The 19,353-nt window shown below is 45.0% G+C and overlaps 1 protein-coding gene across 4 annotated transcripts in view; it reads left to right on the top strand.

Moving 5' to 3' along the window:
• The window catches only part of LOC110123192 (ATP-binding cassette sub-family A member 17-like), a 99,956-nt gene that overhangs the window by 75,934 nt on the left and 4,669 nt on the right, over nt 1–19,353 (top strand). For 3 of the 4 annotated variants that reach the window (XM_070460250.1, XM_070460249.1, XM_070460251.1), the window contains 7 exons: nt 523–796; nt 961–1,165; nt 1,707–1,926; nt 5,192–5,350; nt 9,545–9,723; nt 10,364–10,489; nt 13,399–13,593. In XM_070460250.1, coding sequence (XP_070316351.1) covers nt 523–796; nt 961–1,165; nt 1,707–1,926; nt 5,192–5,350; nt 9,545–9,723; nt 10,364–10,489; nt 13,399–13,593 — 1,358 coding nt within the window. The remainder of the gene's footprint in view (nt 1–522; nt 797–960; nt 1,166–1,706; nt 1,927–5,191; nt 5,351–9,544; nt 9,724–10,363; nt 10,490–13,398; nt 13,594–19,353) is intronic. The other variant, XM_070460252.1, reaches the window with a different exon arrangement.

Below are 19,353 nucleotides of genomic sequence, written 5' to 3' on the forward strand. Positions count from 1 at the left end.
TCAGAGGTGCTTCACACTGCAGCACTCGGTAACCCTCAGCCACCAGTACAGGGATCATTCCAGGGTTCTTGGTCAGTCAGCCTGTGTGCTAGAAGTGTGGTGATGAACAGCTCTCAGCTCCTCACCCAGAGGTCTTGTGGATAAGCAGCAGTGCAGAGGAATAGTCCATGATGGTCACACAGACATAGCTTAGCCTCAGAGGGTCAGAGGGCGCTCCTGAGCTCAGAGCCTGTGGTGTGCATGGGGACTGCACAGCAGGGAAGCCTGAAAGATGCCTGGGCAAGACTGTTCACTGCCGCTCGTCAATGAAAGGAAAACTTTCTTGAGGTCCCAGGTCTGAGGGGCTCAGGCAGGAGGCAGCCCTGCGGGCCCAAGTGGATGACCGGAAGTCAGGGCACGGCCACGACAAGAGGACCCCACTGGGGATGTGTGTGGGGCTTGGTAAGGGGAGAAACGTTCAGGAGGTCCTCCCTGCCTCTCAAGGCCCTGGTGCGACCCACTCAGTGGTCTGTTCTCTTCCAGGCCCAGTGGAAGCATTCCTCCTGAAAAAGTTAGAGGAGGAGCCCGAGGTCTTTGACCAGAACTACCTGGTGGCCATTTCTTTTGACGACATGGGGAACCACACCATCGTGACAGCGCTGTTCAACAACCAGGCATACCATTCCATGGCCCAGGTGCTGGCATTGGTGGATAACGTCCTGTTCAAGTTGCTTTCTGGTCCCCAGGCGTCCCTAACGGTCCTGAATCACCCTCAGCCTCAGTCAAGCATGGAGACCGCAGAGGACATCTTGTATGAGTATGTGCACCTTTCCTTCCTCCTTGCTGAGCGTCTCCCGTTACTGCCAGCTTCCTCCCTTTTTGTCTCTTTGTTTTAATTACAAATTGTTATTTTGAAATATGGTTGCTTTGACCAGTTCTACTTAAATGACTGCCTCTCTCCTTATATCCTGCTTTTGACAGGGGCCCTAAAGGACATTATCTTGTCATCAACTTGCTTTTTGGAATGGCTTTCCTTTCGAGTTCTTTTTCCATCTTGACAGTCAAGGAGAGAGGCCTCAAGGCCAAGCAGGTCCAGTTCATCAGCGGTGTCCACGTGGCTACATTCTGGCTCTCCTCTCTGCTGTGGGACCTCCTGTCCTTCCTTGTCCCCAGCCTGCTGCTGCTGGTGAGCTGAGTTGTGAGGGGCCCCTCCTCCCAACCCCCTGTGTCCAGGGGACTGGCCTTGGGGCCCTTGCAAAGAACCGGGACCCAACCAGACGTCTAGGCTGGCAGCTCTGCCCCTGATGGGCCACATGGCTGTGAATGCAGCTTCCTCGCTGACCCTCAGTAAAAGGTGATTCCCGTCCCAGCGTCTTAGGAGCAGGGGGCCCTGCTCTGGAGTCTCTAGGTGGTGACTTCCCCAGAGCTGCTGCCTCAGGCTGGTAAGACAGTACCCTGGGGATGGGTGTTTACACTCCAGAAGTAGCCCTCCAGGGCACAGAGGGGTGCAGCCTGGAGCACGTCCTCCCTGGTTCTGCCTCTGCTCCTCATCTCACTGCACTGGTGTCCTCTGCATGGCCAGAGGAGTGAGGGAAGGGCAGTGCTGCTGGAGTCCTGCCAACACCTTGTTTACCTTATTAAGAATAACTTGAGATTATTGTATCCTTTCTCTCGCGCTTAGGGCTGACTCTAAGTGACTTCTCCAAACTCTGCCCCACTTTCCCCAGGTGGTGTTTCTATACTTCAGTGAGGACGCTTTTACACACAAGGAGAATGTCCCAGCTGTCTTCTTGATGCTGATGCTCTATGCCTGGGCCATCATCCCCTTCATCTACCTGACCAGCTTCTGCTTTGACAATGCGGGGAATGCCTGTGTCAAACTCATCATCATGCTGACCTTTCTGAGCATTGGCCCCTTTGTTCTTGTCTCGGTCACAAGTGAAAAAGGTGAGGCCCATCAGGTCTACACATCACACAGCTTTAACCATCCCTCTGGCAGCCACACAAGTCATGCCTGCGAGAGCATGTGTCTGCAGGGGCCTGCGTGAGGCTCTTCTCAAGAATGGTCGTTGGAAGAGCCCCAAACAGTCAGTATTGCAGACATGCACCTCCAGGGGGACAGACACTCAGCACAGGCCGCAGTGTGGACAGACGTCATAACCGGGTGCTGCCTGGATGAGGCACACTCTGAGCTCGGAGCTGGGGGGTCCATGAACAGAGACCATAGGAAGCCTGGAGGGATGGGGACATCCATATCATGATTAAGGTGTTGATTACATTGGCAAAAACACTTGTCAGAATCATCACACTGTCCACTGATGATCATGCACTTCACTGAAACAGATTACTCCTCAGTTTGAGAGAAGGTAATAAGAAACTTCTGTAGAATTCCATGAAGAAGAAAAACTTTGGAAACAAGAAAGATCTGATTGCCAAAATAAGAATTTAGCAGAGGGGTTGGAAAATAAAGGCAATGAATTTCCCGGAAAGTAGAACAAAAAGTTAAGAGAAATAGAGAAGTTGAGAGAAAAGGCAGGTAATGTGACAGTAAATGCAGGAGATCCTATTTGTATTCAATTTATTAATTGAATTAGCCTTATTAGCCTTCCAGAAAGAGAAAACAGGAAATCAGGTTGAGGAAACTACCCAAGAAACAAAGCAAAATTTCCCAGAGTTGAAAAAAGCAGACTTCAAGATTGAAAGGATTTATCAAATGTCCGACACTGAATGGAGAGAGACCCAAACACTTCCTGAAAGACAAGGGTTTCTGTACTGAGTTCTGTTGTCAGGCAGTGGGGGGACAGAGCAAAGACAACTTCAGTTGGGCAACAGCAATTGAACCCATACCCCACTTTCTTGGAAAGTTAGTCAAGAATCTCAGCCAACAAAGTGCAGGAGTAAAGCAAAGAACGAAGAAAGCACGAGAGTCAGAAGGGGATGGACCCTGCCCCGGAGCGTGGCAGAGAAGATTCCTCAGTCGGAGGACTAGGTAGGGGTGGTTTGTGACCTCTCCTCTGCTCTTAGCCAGTGTTGGAGTAGGACCCGCAGAGAAGGAAGAAAGGAAGGCAGGCGAATAAGCAGGAGCTGTGAATACCTGTCCCGGTGATCACAGGTGGGATTGTTGAGCACTCCTCTCCTGGGTGTCGGAAGATGGTCGCTGACCTGGGAGGGTCTGGGAGCCGCTGTAGCTGGCTGTTCATCCCAGGCAGGGCTCTCAAGACTGCCTCGTGGTTAAGTCTCTCTCTATCCCACCCAGGAGCCACATAGCTGAGTTCGGGCAGTTTCTCCGCTCCCCTCTACTTCAGTCTCCAGGGTAGATTTGTACATTTAGACTTCTACAGAGAGAGCGTTAAGAGGACATGAGCCACTGTGCCTCTTCCCCAGGGCCATACCTGCCCCCTTTGCAACTACCCACTGGGGCCTGGTCTCCACAGGTGCAACTCTCTGATCACCAGAGCCGTGACCCTGATGCCTCAGCCACAATGTGGAGCCACGACTTCTGAGCTGTGCCCCCAAACGGCGCTTCCATCCCCACAGGTGGACCCTGGCTCTGCTGCTCAGTTACTGAGTCCTGGTCCAGGAAATGTTGGTCTGGAGACCTCACATCCAAGTTCAACTCCCTGTATGTCGCAGTGGCCTCCGCTGACAGGAATTTCATAAATTGATCCCCCAAGGCTGTACTACTCTAAATCCAAGCCCTGAGAGTAGAGTCTGTTTTCATATGAAGACTCTGTTCAGCCTCTCTTCAGGGAGTCTGAAGAAAGTCACATGTCCCCGGGCTGTCTTCCTTGCAGGCCTCCCTGATTTGGAGTGGGTGGTGTAGCAAGTCATGAAGCCTGAAATGAAAGCTCTAATCCCACCTGCCTGTTGGTGGAGATGTGTTGTGGTTTGTGCAGGGCGGCAGTTGGCGGCACATGGAGTGGCCTGGGGTTAGCACCAAGCAGCCTGTGGGGTGGGAGAGGGCTGTAAGCGCAGCCCTGCTGCAGGTCCATTCCCACGCAGCACACCGAGTTCATCCTCTTACAGATTAATTTGCTTATGGGTAGCATAGTTATTTCACAGAGCAGTTGTGCTTATCTGTTGTAAATATTTAAAATATTTTAAATATACCAAAGGTTATTTATAACCTTGTTTGTTATTTCTTCAATTAACAATATAGCATAAAAAATTGGCTTCTCTAATCTCTTAAGAGGCCCCAGTTTCTGTATTTGTTTTAGAACCAGACAACTTACTGACCTCTCCTTTATTTCTTTTTTCTAATTGAAGTATAGTTGTTTCACAGTGTGTTAATTTTTGCTGTACAACAAAGTGATTCAGTGATTTACACATATATACATTCTTTTCCATTATGGTTTATCATACAATATTGGCTATAGGTCCCTGTTGTGTACAATAGGGCCTTGGTGCTTATCCATCCTGTATGTAATAGTTTGCATCTGCCAGCCCCAACTTCCTACCCCATCCCTCCCACAACCCCCTGCCCTTTGGCAACCACAAGTGTCTTCTCCATGTCCTTGAGTCTGTTCTCTTTTCTTCTTTCTTTTTACCATAAAGCTTGTGAGATCTTAGTTCCCTGACCAGGGATTGAACCCATGCCCCTTGCATTGGAAGCACAGAGTTCTAACCACAGGACCATTTTGGTTGATTCTTGTGGCTTTTCTAGGTATGTGATAATGTACAGCATCTGCAAATAATGGTGGTTTTGTCTCCACAAACTGTCCACACAGGAGCTGTGTTCTCCTTATCTACTTGTAAGATGACACTCTAATAAATCCAAAGCTGGTCCCCCAGGCTTTCCCGTCTGGCCCTAACTCATTTGTAAGCCTCCAGCCTTCAAAGCCACGACTTCCACAAGTGCATCCCCTGCTGCAGCCATGCCCATGCTGGTTTTCTCAAACACACCAAGCTTTCTGACTTGTCTGCATGAACAGTTGGAATAGAAGTAAAATGACTTCAGGAAGCACTGCAAAAGAAAAATAGTTACAGCTTAGAGGCTAGGTGACTGCCTCATGAGAGGGAACACTGGGAGTCAGGGAGAACCTGATTTCTGATCTTGGGCCTGGGAGTGTGACAAGCGGAGACAGATAAAGCAACAGATAGAGAGAACAAACCCTTTATACAGGAGAAGAGGCCCAGTGGGCCTAGAGAGTCGCTGGAGGATGTACCCATTTCTTCCTGAAAGAAGGGTTAATATTTTCTGTTCCCCTCACAGAACTTGGCTACAGAACAATCTCAGACTCCCTGGATGACATGTTCCTATTACTTCCAGGCCATTGCCTGGGAATGGCTTTATCCAACCTGTACTACAACTTTGAACTGCAGAAATTTTGCAAGGCCAAGAGCTTAGACTATGTTGAGTGCAGTAAAGTTTGTGAGTATGACAAACAGACTTTTGTTAATTACATTGATTTTTAATTTTTACAATGTTGTGTTGGTTTCTGTGTTACATTTTTATTAAGATATAATTCATATAAAATTCACCCTTTTATAAAGTATACAATTCATTGGGTTTTGGTATATTCACAAGGTTGTGCAACCATCACCACCATCTGATTCCAGAACATTCTCGTCACCTGGAATAAAGAAATGTTCCATCCATTAACAGTCGCTTCCCATTCCCTTTTCCCCCAAGCATCTGACAGCTAATAATCTACTTTCTGTCTCTATTGATTGGGCCGCTCTGGGCATTTCTTGTAAATGGAATCACTGTGTGATCTTTTGTGTCTGGCTTCTTTCACTTACAACAGTATTGGTAAGGTTCATCCAGATTGTGGTGTGCATCAGTACTTTGTTCCTTGTTATGGCTGAATAATATTCCATTGTATGGATGGACTACTCTTTGCTTATCTGTTCATCAGCTGATGGACATTTGGATTGTTTTTTTTTTTTTTGGATTGTTTTTATGTTTTGGCTATTATGAATAATGCTGCCAGGAACATTCACATACAAATTTTTGTATGAACCAGTTTTCAGTTCTTTTGATTATATACTTAGGAGTGGATTTGCTGAGTCTTATGACTGTATGTTTAGCTTTTTCAGGAAGCACCAAACTATTTTCCACAGTGGCTGCACCATGTTACATTTCACCAGCAACATATGAGAGTTCCAATTTGTCCACAGCCTTTCCAACACCTTTTAAAATCAGTTATTTTCTTTAAATGTGGGAAAATATGTGAAGTTTACCATTTTAACCATTTTTAAGTGTGCAGTTCGGTGGCATTAAATACATTCACACTGTTGTGCCATCACCACCATCATCTCCAGAACTTTCTTCAACTTGCAGAACTGAAATTCTGAACCCACGAAACACTAACGGCCCCACCCTAGCCTCTAGCGACTACCATTCCACTCTCTGAGTTGGGCTACTCTAGTTGCCTCACATGAAACATTTAATTCCTTTCTCATTTCCTCTTGGGTATATTCAATAGCTATTTTCTTTGTGGTTACCATGGGAATTGCATTTTAACATCCTTAACATTCTAATTTGAATTTGTATCAGCTTATCTTCAACAATATAGAAAAACAGCCCTTATGCAGCCCTGTCCCCAATCCCTTTTAATTATTGATGTCACAAGACCTCTTAATCTACTGTGTGCCCAGAACCATAGACTCATTGTTGTTTTTATGCATCAGTTTCTTAAGTTACACAGAAAACAAAAAGTGGAGTTACAAACCAAAGTTAACGCAATACTAGCCATTGTAACGTCCATGTATCTGCTTTCGCCAGAGATCTGTATTAGTTTGATCTGTATGTCCAGATGTGGCCGATGTCTGTTGTATATGCATAAACAAAACAACCTCCTTCCATAGTTCTTCAGGCACTCAGTCTATCAGATCTAATCCCTTGAATTTATTTGTTACTTCCACTGTATAATCGTAAGGGATTTGATTTAGGTCTTAACTGATTGGTCTAATCAAAATTGTAAGGAATTTGATTTAGGTCCCTACTTTCTTCAGTTTAAGTCTGAATTTGGCAATAAGGAGTTCATGCCAGTGACTCAAAGGAGAAAAGGAAAGATATACCCATTTGAATGCAGAGTTCCAAAGAATAGCAAGGAGAGATAAGAAAGCTTTCCTCAGTGAGCAATGCAAAGAAATAGAGGAAAACAATAGAATGGGAAAGACTAGAGATCTCTTCAAGAAAATTAGAGATACCAAGGGAACATTTCATCCAAAGATGGGCACAATAAAGAACAGAAGCAGTATGGACCTAACAGAAGCAGAAGATATTAAGAAGAGGTGGCAAGAATAAACAGAAGAACTATACAAAAAAGATCTTCATGACCCAGATAACTGTGATAGTGTGATCACTCACCTAGAGCCAGACATCCTGGAGTCTGAAGTCAAGTGGGCCTTAGGAAGCATCACTATGAACAAAGCTAGTGGAGGTGATGGAATTCCAGTTGAGCTATTTCAAGTCCTAAAAGATGGTGCTGTGAAAAGTGCTGCACTCAATATGCCAACAAGTTTGGAAAACTCAGCAGTGGCCACAGCACTGGAAAAGGTCAGTTTTCATTCCAATCCCAAAGAAAGGCAATGCCAAAGAATGCTCAAACTACCACACAATTGCACTCATCTCACACACTAGCAAAGTAATGCTCAAAATTATCCAAGTGAGGCTTCAACAGTATGTGAACCGCGAACTTCCAGATGTTCAAGCTGGATTTAGAAAAGGCAGAGGAAGCAGAGATCAAATTGCCAACATCCACTGGATCATTGAAAAAGCAAGAGAGTTCCAGAAAAACATCTACTTCTGCTTTATTTGGAAAAGGCAATGGCAACCCACTCCAGTACTTTTGCCTAGAAAATCCCATGGACAGCAGAGCTGGTAGGCTGCAGTTCATGGGGTCGCTAAGAGTCGAACTCGACTGAGCGGCTTCACTCTGCTTTATTGACTACGCCAAAGCCTTTGACTGTGTGGATCACAACAAACTGTGGAAAATTCTTCAAGAGATGGGAATACCAGACCACCTGACCTGCCCCCTGAGAAATCTGTATGCAGGTCAAGAAGCAACAGTTAGAACTGGACATGGATCAACAGACTGGTTCCAGATCGGGAAAGGGGTACATCAAGGTTGTATATTGTCACCCTGCTTATTTAACTTATATGCAGAGTACATCATGCAAAATGCCAGGCAGGATGAAGCACAAGCTGAAATCAACATTGCCAAAAGAAATATCAATAACCTCAGATATGCAGATGACACCACCCTTATGGCAGAAAGTGAAGAGGGCCTAAAGAGCCTCTTGATGAAAGTGAAAGAGGAGAGTGAAAAAGCTGGCTTAAAACTCAACATTCAAAAAACCTACGATCATGGCGTCTGGTCCCATCAATTCATGGCAAATAGGTGGGGAAGCAATGGAAACAGTGAGAGACTGTATTTTCTTGGGCTCCAAAATCACTGCAGATGGTGACTGAAGCCATGAAATTAAAAGATGCTTGCTCCTTGGAAGAAAAGCTATGACCAACCTGGACAGCGTTTTAAAAAGCACAGACATTACTTTGCCGATAAAGGTCCATCTAATCAAAGCTATGGTTTTTCCAATAGCCCTGTATGGATGTGAGGGTTGAACTATAAAGAAAGTTGAGCACCAAAAAATCGATACTTTTGAACTGTGGTGTTGGAGAAGACTCTTGAGAGTCCCTTGGACTGCAAGGAGATCCAACCAGTCCATCCTAAAGGAAATCAGTTCTGAATATTCATTGGAAGGATTGAGGCTGAAGCTGAAACTCCAATACTTTGGCCGCCTGATGTGAAGAACTGACTCATTGGAAAAGACCCTGATGCTGGGAAAGATTGAAGGCAGGAGGAGAAGGGGATGACAGAGGATGAGATGGTTGGATGGCATCACTGAGTCTCTGAATGTGAGTCTGAGTAAGCTCCAGGAGTTGGTGATGGACAGGGAAGCCTGGTGTGCAGCACTCCATGGGGTCGCAAAGAGTCGGACACGACTGAGCAACTGAACTGAACTGAAACAAAACAAATGAATTGGAGAAGATAATGCATAGTATCAGTCTACTTGTATTTTAAAAGATTATATCCAGAGAGTATGGAAGTATTATATTATACACACACACACACACACACACACACACACACACACACAAAACAGCTATAGGGAGAGGAGAAGTACCTTGACTCTACCTCAGACGTGTCTTTTTTTTCCAATGAGTGTGTATTGTATAATTTAAAAATACATGTATTTAAAAGAAAATTTGAAGGCAAATCAGATTAAAATAGGAGACTTGAGGCTGCCGAGTGTTTCTGCATGAGTGGTCAGTTGAAGTTACAGGGTGATTAATAATTGATAAAAGAATCAAACATTTAAATAGTTTGCATTTCAAGTAACTTGTCATGTGGACAGGGAGAAGTCTTTTTACTTTACTGCATAATTTTTGCTAAACATTGGTTCCAGCAAGAAAAGCAGAATACTGTATGTGTTTCCCATCTGCTGGGGTGCAGTGACCACGCTGATGACAATAATGCTCCTTTTAAATGACATTTGTTATCGTAGGAATGTAGCCGCTCTGTGTAGTCAGATCGTGTCCGTTTGTCCCATGTAGCAGAGGGCTACGTGGTCCAGGAGGACATCTACGCCTGGCAGTCTCTCGGGATGGGGAAGTACCTGACAGCCCTCGCCGCCTCCGGGCTCGTGTACCTCATCCTGCTGTTCCTCATTGAAACCAGTGTCTTATGGGAACTGAAAGCCAGATTTTCTGGCCTCTACTGGAAGCAGAAATCGGTGAGTGAGTCCAAGTGTGCGTCTGTAAGGACAGGTGAGGGGCTGGCTTCACAGCTTAATTCCTGCAGTGTGCAGTGACCTTGATTCTCAGAGTCAGAGGGCCTGGAGATGGTGTAACCCACCCTCAGGGCAGAGGGGTTACTGAGGTCCCCAGGACCCCGGGCCCTGAGGGGAGGAGGGGGAGGAGCATTGGCCTGGGCCCCGTGACCCTGGCCAGCCATGGACTACCTAAAACTAGTCAGCTTGTAACACCTCACCCCTCAGTCATTCGGGAGCCAGATAGGAGAAAGGTCTGTTGTGTCAGTTCTTGACCTGAATATCTTCCAGTGGCAAAGCACCTCCCCCACCCCCATGATCATGGAAATCGTGTAGAAAATGGGATTTGTTGTATCTTGACACCTCTGGGCTTCAAGTCTTTTTTTATTTTCTTTAAAAACCAATGCTTTCCTGTCCAGCGTATCACAGTCGTGTCAGCATGCACTCAGTCCTGCCTGCGGCTTTCCCTCAGAATGGGTGGTGGTGTGCAGATGGGAGCTGGCGTGGCTGGGGCACCTTCACAACATTACGGGGAAGGACTTTTATGTCTCCCTCCTATCCTTGCAAAAGCACTTACACCTGCCATCCTTATTGGGAAAAACAGGTTGTTTTGCAGAATGCAGAGTCTGTGCCTGGAGACCAAGATGTGGAAGAGGAAGCAAACATGATCAAGAACTCTTGGGAAGATCTGTGTAAGAAAAACCCACTGGTCCTTAAAGAACTGTCTAAGGTAAAGTCCTATGTAGCTTGAAAAGCATTACTTTACTTTTCATCCCCATTACTCTTGGGGATCCTTGTGTAGGGAAGCAGCCATCATGGCTCCAGGACCCCACCCGCTGACTTGGAGTACAGTGTAGTCCCCATTTATCAGCAGCTTTGCTTTCTGAGGTTTCAGCTACCTGCAGTCAACCATGGTCCAAAAATATTAAATGGAAAATTCCAGAAATATCATTTCATAAGTTTTAAGTTGTGTGCTGTTCTGGGTAGCGTGGTTAACTCAAACTGTCCCACTCCGCCCCTTTGTCCAGCTTGTCCACAGTTTCATCACTTAGTTGCCAGCTCAGTTATCTGATCCAATATCGCAGTATCAAATACTTGTACTCAAGGACTTCTAATTTTACTTACCCCAAAGCCCAAGGGTAGTGATGTTGGCGATTCGGATATTCTCTTACTGTGCCTAATTTATAAGTTACACTTTGTCAGAGGTATGTATGTATAGGAGAAACATAGTAAGTAGAGGGTCCTATGGTGTCCATGGTTTCACACCCCCACTGGGATTCTTGGACCATATCCCCAGGGATAAGGGGACTACTGCACTGGCAGAGGATTCAGATGAGTTTCAATGGGACAGACTCCGAGAGAGGTTTCCTCTGTGAACAGATGGCATCTGAGCTCATTCTTGCACCCAGAGACAGCAGGTAGTGCCTCAGCCCCCCATTGTCTTCTGGGGGCCCCTGAGGACAAGGAGGCCTGGGATGGGAGGGGCACCAGAGCCATAGATCCCCAGAAGCCCTGAAGGTTGGACATGGTTGAGTCTCTCCTGGATCTAGAAAGCAGTCTGTGGAGGAGCCAAGGAGGGGATGTGGGCTCTGAAAGCCCACAGCAAGCCTGCCAATCTCCCTGAGAGCCCGTGGGGACCGTGCTGAGAGATTCTTCAGACAGCCAGGAATGTACACACACTCACGCACACGCACACAGATATGCACGCGGAGAGGGAGGAAGGGAGACAGAGACAGAGAGAGTTGTTTCCCTATAGTTATTAGCGGTTAAAAAGCCCCCAGAATCAACCTGCCTGACTTTAGGCTCTACTACAAAGCCACAGTCACCAAGACAGTATGGTACTGGCACAAAGACAGAAATATAGATCAATGGGACAGAATAGAAAGCCCAGAGATGAATCCACGCACCTTTGGACACCTTATCTTTGACAAAGAAGGCAAGAATATACAGTGGAGAAAAGACAATCTCTTTAACAAGTGGTGCTGGGAAAACTGGTCAACCACTTGTAAAAGAATGAAACTAGAACACTTTCTAATGCCATACACAAAAATAAAATGGATTAAAGACCTAAACGCAAGACCAGAAACTATAAAACTCCTAGAGGAGAACATAGGCAAAACACTCTCCAACATAAATCACGGCAGGATCCTCTATGATCCACCTCCCAGAATATTGGAAATAAAAGCAAAAATAAACAAATGGGACCTAATTAAACTGAAAAGCTTTTGCACAACAAAGGAAACTATAAGCAAGGTGAAAAGACAGCCTTCAGAATGGGAGAAAATAATAGCAAACGAAGCAACTCACAAAGAATTAATCTCAAAAATATACAAACAACTCCTGCAGCTCAATTCCAGAAAAATAAATGATCCAATCAAAAAATGGGCCAAAGAACTAAACAGACATTTCTCCAAAGAAGACATACAGATGGCTAGCAAACGCATGAAAAGATGCTCAACATCACTCATTATCAGAGAAATGCAAATCAAAACCACAAAGAGGTACTATTACACGCCTGTCAGGATGGCTGCTGTCCAAAAGTCTACAAGCAGTAAATGCTGAAGAGGGTGTGGAGAAAAGGGAACCCTCTTACACTGTTGGTGGGAATGCAAACTAGTACAGTCGCTATGGAGAACAGTGTGGAGATTTCTTAAAAAACTGGAAATAGAACTGCCATGTGACCCAGGAATCCCACTTCTGGGCATACACACTGAGGAAACCAGATCTGAAAGAGACACATGCACCCCAATGTTCATCACAGCACTGTTTATAATAGCCAGGACATGGAAGCAACCTAGATGTCCATCGGCGGACGAATGGATAAGAAAGCTGTGGTACATAAACACAATGGAATATTACTCAGCCATTAAAAAGAATACATTTGAGTCAGTTCTAATGAGGTGGATGAAACTGGAGCCTATTATACAGAGTGAAATAAGCCAGAAAGAAAAATACCAATACAGTATAATAATGCATATATATGGAATTTAGAAAGATAGTAATAACCCTGTATGCGAGACAGCAAAAGAGACACAGATGTATAGAACAGTCTTTTGGACTCTGGGAGAGGGTGAGGGTGAGATGATTTGGGAGAATGGCATTGAAACATGTGTATTATCATATGTGAAACAAATCGCTAGTACAGGTTCGATGCATGAGACAGGGTGCTCGGGGCTGTTGCACCCTGGGGAAGACCCAGAGGGATGGGATGGGGCAGGAGGTGGGAGGGGGGTTCAGGATGGGGAACACATGTACACCCTCATGGCGGATTCATGTCAATGTATGGCAAAACCAGTACAATATTGTAAAGTAATTAGCCTCCAATTAAATAAATTTATATATTTTTTAAAAAGCCTCCAGAAACCAGCTCAGGCAACATCAAAGTGGTTTTCTTTGCTTCGAGGAAAGCAGGGAAGAGGCTTATCTTAGAGAACTATGTTCTCAGTGTGCAGGGGCAGGAAGAGAAAAAACCTTCTGAGCCCACTGGGAGCAGCAGCTGGGATGAGAAGGCAGATCCCAGCCTGGATACCTCGGAGTCCTGGGGCCCTGGGGGCAGAACTGGAGTGCAGCTGACAACTCCGGGCTGCTGGCTCCAGGCTGCCTCACTGGGTGTCTTGTCTTCTGTCTTGGCTATCTCAGGTCTATTCCAGGAAGGTGCCTCCACTGGCTGTGAACAAGGTTTCCTTCACTGTTCAAGCAGAGGAGTGCTTTGGTCTTCTTGGCCTCAATGGAGCCGGGAAAACTACCATTTTCAAGATACTGACTGGGGAAGAGTCTATCACCTCTGGGGACGCCTTTGTCAACAGCATCAGCCTCAGCTCTGACTTGAGGAAGGTAGGCGGTGACCTGAGACGAGGGGGCATGAACCTAGGGGTGGTGTGGGTGTATCAGGAAGAGGGTCCACTGAAATACACCTGTGGGTGTTATAGAGGGTTGGGGACAGGGAACTGGAATGAAACCCATCTTTGAAAATTCCAGGTGTCGGGTTTATCTCTGACTCCCAGAGATCCATAGCTCCTTCCTAGACCTCTTCTCTGAGCTCCAAATTGTATGTCAAGCTGCTTATTCAACATTGCCTTGGAAATGTCCCTGAAACCCAAGGCATCTCAAGCCCAGTGGACCCCCAAAGCCATCAGCTGTCCCCACAAACCACCGTCTCTTCCCCCCCCCTCCCCCTGTGCGCCTTGGAGGAGTGAGTGGCACCATCTACCACTGTCCCAGGCACCACTCAGGACACCCAGCCGGCAGCCATGGTCCATGGATGCTCCCTCCCAACGAGCCCTGGAATCTCTCCTCCCTGGCCCTGTGCCCACTGCACTTCCCGAGCCAAGGCCACTCCTAACTTTGAGTTCAGCTTCCTTGCCTTCTCCGAAGCATTTCTTCTTGCAGGCCTTTCTCTCCTTCACACTGTAGCTTTCCTTTGTTTGCTCCTGTAGCGTCCCCTTTCTTCTAGCTCTTCTCTCACTGACACTTCTTCCTTAGACTCCTGTGGTGGATCTTCTTCCTCCAGCCCATTAGACTGCACTGCTCCCCAGGGCCTCAGCATCAGCCCACTGTCTCTTCCACACAGACAGTCCCCACCGCCCCCAATCTCATTCTTTACGCTGACTCCCATTATCTTCTGTTTGCTGATGGCTCCCAAGTAGCCACACCCTCAGCCCAATCCCAGTCCTGTTTCAGACCTGCATATACATCCCTTCTAAACAGCTTGACTCAGACATAGTCAAATTTAGTATATATCACTCACACCTGACCCTCTTCTTGGAGTCTACTTCCATTATTGGCACCAATTCAGTGAAACAATTTTTGAATGCCTAGTGTATGCCAACAGTTGTGTAAGTCCAGTGACTCTCACTTGCAAGGAGTTCATGATCTTGAGAACCAGCCGTTGCCATGCAGTGACTTAAGTGTAATGATGGTGAGGGAGTGGGGTCAGTATACAGTGGATTCAATGACAGGCATACGAGGAGACCAAACTATAGGGGTCTAATCGAAGCTGTTCCATTCACAGCATGCACTGTACTAGCTTTACTGTCCATGACCAACATAAAGTTTAGAGAGAAAGCAGAAGAATCAACATGGGCTAGTTGCAGAATCCATGCTCATAATTATCACTCTCTGTCACCTTTTAGCATACACTGCTTGGCCAAGCAACCATAACCAGTATAAGCATCTCATGGCTATGAGCCATTTACTATTAATTTTAACTTTTGTTATTTTAAAATATGGACAAGTCTTTTGGTAATGGCAAATCAGGTAACTCTAATCCCTTTCCTGGTGGTCATTAATAACTAGAAAAATAGAACCAAATTTTGGAAACAGATCTTTGAAGGATTCAGAGAACTAAAAAGATAGTGAAGACTTATGAGCCAAGAGGTAGAGGAGGACAGGGACCCAGGGAGGTGGGCCATTCAAGGCTGGGTTGCTGAGATCTGAATATTTTTTGCCCTTAGTTTTGAACTGGCCCACACTGGAGTTCAGGATGAGCCTTCTGGGGCATAGGGAGGCCTGGTGCAAGCATCCTTTCCTTGAGTCGGGACCCTGGAGGGCTGCATCTCAGGCGTAGGGATGAACTGTACTTAGACAAGTTCATGCAAGGATTACAGAACAACCTGGACTCTTGTCAGTCCCTGAAATGGAATTGATGTGACTCTAAATCACAAGTGCTCCCAGGTGCCTGGCAGAAGCAAATGTCAGGAGAAGCTGGCAGAAGAGGCTCGCATCCTAGGCCTCAAATGATTTTGGCAAACAACTTGAAATGCAGTGTTTGGTGCACATTGAAAAAAAAAAAATAACCACACACATGTACCCAAACAGCAACTCCTCCCCGCAAAAAAATAATTTAGAATGAAGCATGGAGAATTAAAGTGTAGAAAACAAATATACAGAAGAAGATAAGAGACATTGTGGTATACCTTCAAGACAGCCCCTAGTAACGCTCCTGAGATTTACACCCTTAAGAAGATCACCCCAGATTGTACCAGAATTGGTCTGTGTGACTGATGGAATACTGTGGAAGAAGTGGTATGTCACTTTTGAGACTGGGTCATGAGGGACACTGCAGCTTCTCTTTTGAGTATACTCCCCTTCACACCACTCACTCTGGGGAAGACTAACAGCCATGTCATGAAGACTCTCAGGCAGCCCTGTGTATCATAAAAAATAATCAATGCAATAGGAGACAGAGTAAAAGAGAAAAAGGAATATAGAACATATAGGACAAGTAGATAGCCCTAATAAGATGGTAGATTTAAATCCAATTATATTAGCAATTACATTACATATAAATGGATGAAAGACTTCAATTAGAAGATTGAGATTATTAGAGAAGATACTCAAAGGTTAAAACAGAGTTACCATATCACCCAGCAGTTTCACTCCTAGGTATATATATCCAAGAGAACTAAAAAACTGTTAATACATTCACACAAAAATTTGTACATGAATGTTCATAGCAGCATTTTCCACAGTAGCCAAAAGGTATAATCAACCCTGATGTCCACCAACAAACAGATGAATGGATAAACAAAATGTGATCTATCCATGCGCTAGGATATCATTCAACCATAAAGAAGGAATGAAGCACTGACATACGCTACACTACGAATGGACCTTAAATATGTGATGCAGAGTGAAAGAAGCAGATCACGAAAGGGCACAGATTGTGTGATTCTGTTTATCCAGAACAGGCAAATCCTTGGTGATAAGCAAATTGATGGTTGCCAAGGGTTGGGCGTTCTGGGGAAAATGGGTAGTAACTTTTCATGGATTTGAAGTTTCTCTGGGGAGGAGCGATGCCATGTTATAAAATTGACTGTGATCATGGACCACCAGTGTGAATATACTAAAAGCCACTGAATTGAACACATTTGATGAATGAATTGTATGATACGTGAATTATATCTCAATAAGCTATTACCAAAAAAAAGGAAGAAGGAATGAACAAGCAAAGGAATAAAAGACACCACAAGACAGGGTGAGGGCAGGTGGTCATGACAGACCTACCCACTAGCCTTATTATCACCAGTCATCTATCCAACTTGTTGAGGCTCACTGAGAGGCAAGTACAAATCGGCTCTGTAAACTCAGATAAAAGGAATGTTACATTTCTTTGTATTATTTAAAATCAAGCAGCATCTGCCTATAATACCCTCCTCCTGTCTGACTGGCAAGAAATTGGATTTCCATCTTCCTGAAATCTGTCTGCACATCACCTCCTGGAAATTTGTGAAAATTCATGGTAGGAAATGTAGTTCAATATGCTCCTCACTTCACTTTCTCCTAGAAATCCCACATGGATTAATCTCATTAGCAAACTCAAACAATCTACATCCTTGCTCTCTTCCTTTGTGAGCTTTCTGCTTACCACCCTTTACATGTGCAAGTATTTTTAAACATTCTTTCAAATTTCCTAAAATATATTCTTACCACATGTGAAGAGCCGACTCATTGGAAAAGATCCCTGATGCTGGGAAAGATTGAGAGCAGGTGAAGGGGGCAACAGAGGATGAGGTGGTTAGATGGCATCACAGGCTCAGTGGACATGAATTTGAGCAAACTCTGGGAGACATTGAAGGACAGGGAAGCCTGAAGTGCTGCAGTCCAAGGAGTTGCAAAGAGTCAGACACAACTTAGCAACTGAACAACAACAACAACAATTCTTTTCAGAATCTGCTGGTATGCCAAAAGTCAACAATGACTTTTGAGTGTCCACAGTCATTTTTGTCAAAGTCATTCACCGTCTCAGAATTGTTCAGCTCCACTGTGGGACTTTCCCTGGTCCGTGGGGCCTCTGTGCTCTGAGCGGGGCTCCGTGGCCATCCCATGGCAGTAGGCTTACTCCAAACTCAGGTATGTAAGAAACAGCACATTCCTTAATTTTCTTTGCATCAAATTATAACATTTTCAAGCCTTCTATCCAAAAATTTGTTCACAAAGTTGAAAGCCTATATAGACCAACACTGGAGGTAAAGTTGAAATAATGATTGAAGATCTACCCTTTCTTAAAAGAGTCCAGGCTAAAAGGGATTGATGGGCAAGTCTACCAGCCACCACCAAGCAGTTATTTCCTTCTTGTACATCTCTTCCGAATCACAGAAGATGGGGTGTTACCCAATCTGAAGTGAGAATCATACAAAGACAATGTCCAACATGAGCCATAGGCCAGCTTCATATAGGAACATAAAGCCTTAAGTAAGATATTTAGATAGCTGAGAAAAGAAGAGAAAGGCAAAGGAGAAAAGGAAAGATATACCCATTTGAATGCAGAGTTCCAAAGAATAGCAAGGAGAGATAAGAAAGCTTTCCTCAGTGAGCAATGCAAAGAAATAGAGGAAAACAATAGAATGGGAAAGACTAGAGATCTCTTCAAGAAAATTAGAGATACCAAGGGAACATTTCATCCAAAGATGGGCACAATAAAGGACAGAAGCGGTATGGACCTAACAGAAGCAGAAGATATTAAGAAGAGGTGGCAAGAATAAACAGAAGAACTATACAAAAAAGATCTTCATGACCCAGATAACTGTGATAGTGTGATCACTCACCTAGAGCCAGACATCCTGGAGTCTGAAGTCAAGTGGGCCTTAGGAAGCATCACTATGAACAAAGCTAGTGGAGGTGATGGAATTCCAGTTGAGCTATTTCAAGTCCTAAAAGATGGTGCTGTGAAAGTGCTGCACTCAACATGCCAGCAAATTTGGAAAACTTAGCAGTGGCCACAGGACTGAAGGTCCTGATCCCAAAGAAAGGCAATGCCAAAGAATATTCAAACTACCCCACAGTTGCACTCATCTCACACACTAGCAAAGTAATGCTCAAATTTATCCAAGCGAGGCTTCAACAGTATGTGAACGGTAAACTTCCAGATGTTCAAGCTGGATTTAGAAAAGGCAGATGTTGGATCATTGAAAAAGCAAGAGAGTTCCAGAAATACATCTACTTCTTCTTTATTGACTATGCCAAAGCCTTTGAGTGTGTGGATCACAACAAACTGTGGGAAATTCTTCAAGAGATGGGAATACCAGACCTCCTGACCTGCCTCCTGAGAAATCTGTATGCAGGTCAAGAAGCAACAGTTAGAACCAGACATGGAACAGCAGACTGCTTCCAAATTGGGAAAGGAGTATGTCAAAGCTGTATATTGTCACCCTGTAACTTACATGCAGAGTACATCATGCAAAATGCTGGGCTGGATGAAGCACAAGATGGAATCAAGATTGCTGGGAGAAATATCAATAACCTCAGATATGCAGATGACACCACCCTAATGGCAGAAAGTGAAGAGGGCCTAAAGAGCCTCTTGATGAAAGTGAAAGAGGAGAGTGAAAAAGCTGGCTTAAAACTCAACATTCAAAAAACTAAGATCATGTGCTCGCTTTGGCAGCACATACACAAAAAACTAAGATCATGGCATCTGGTCCCGTCACTTCATGGCAAATAGATGGGGAAACAATGTAAACAGTGACAGACTTTATTTTCTTGGGCTGCAAAATCGCTGCAGATGGTGACTGCAGCCATGAAATTAAAAGACTCTTGCCCCTTGGAAGAAAAGCTATGACCAACCTGGACAGCATATTAAAAAGCAGAGACATT

Source organism: Odocoileus virginianus, chromosome 33 (genome assembly GCF_023699985.2).
Source record: "Odocoileus virginianus isolate 20LAN1187 ecotype Illinois chromosome 33, Ovbor_1.2, whole genome shotgun sequence".
Classification (NCBI taxonomy): domain Eukaryota; kingdom Metazoa; phylum Chordata; class Mammalia; order Artiodactyla; family Cervidae; genus Odocoileus; species Odocoileus virginianus.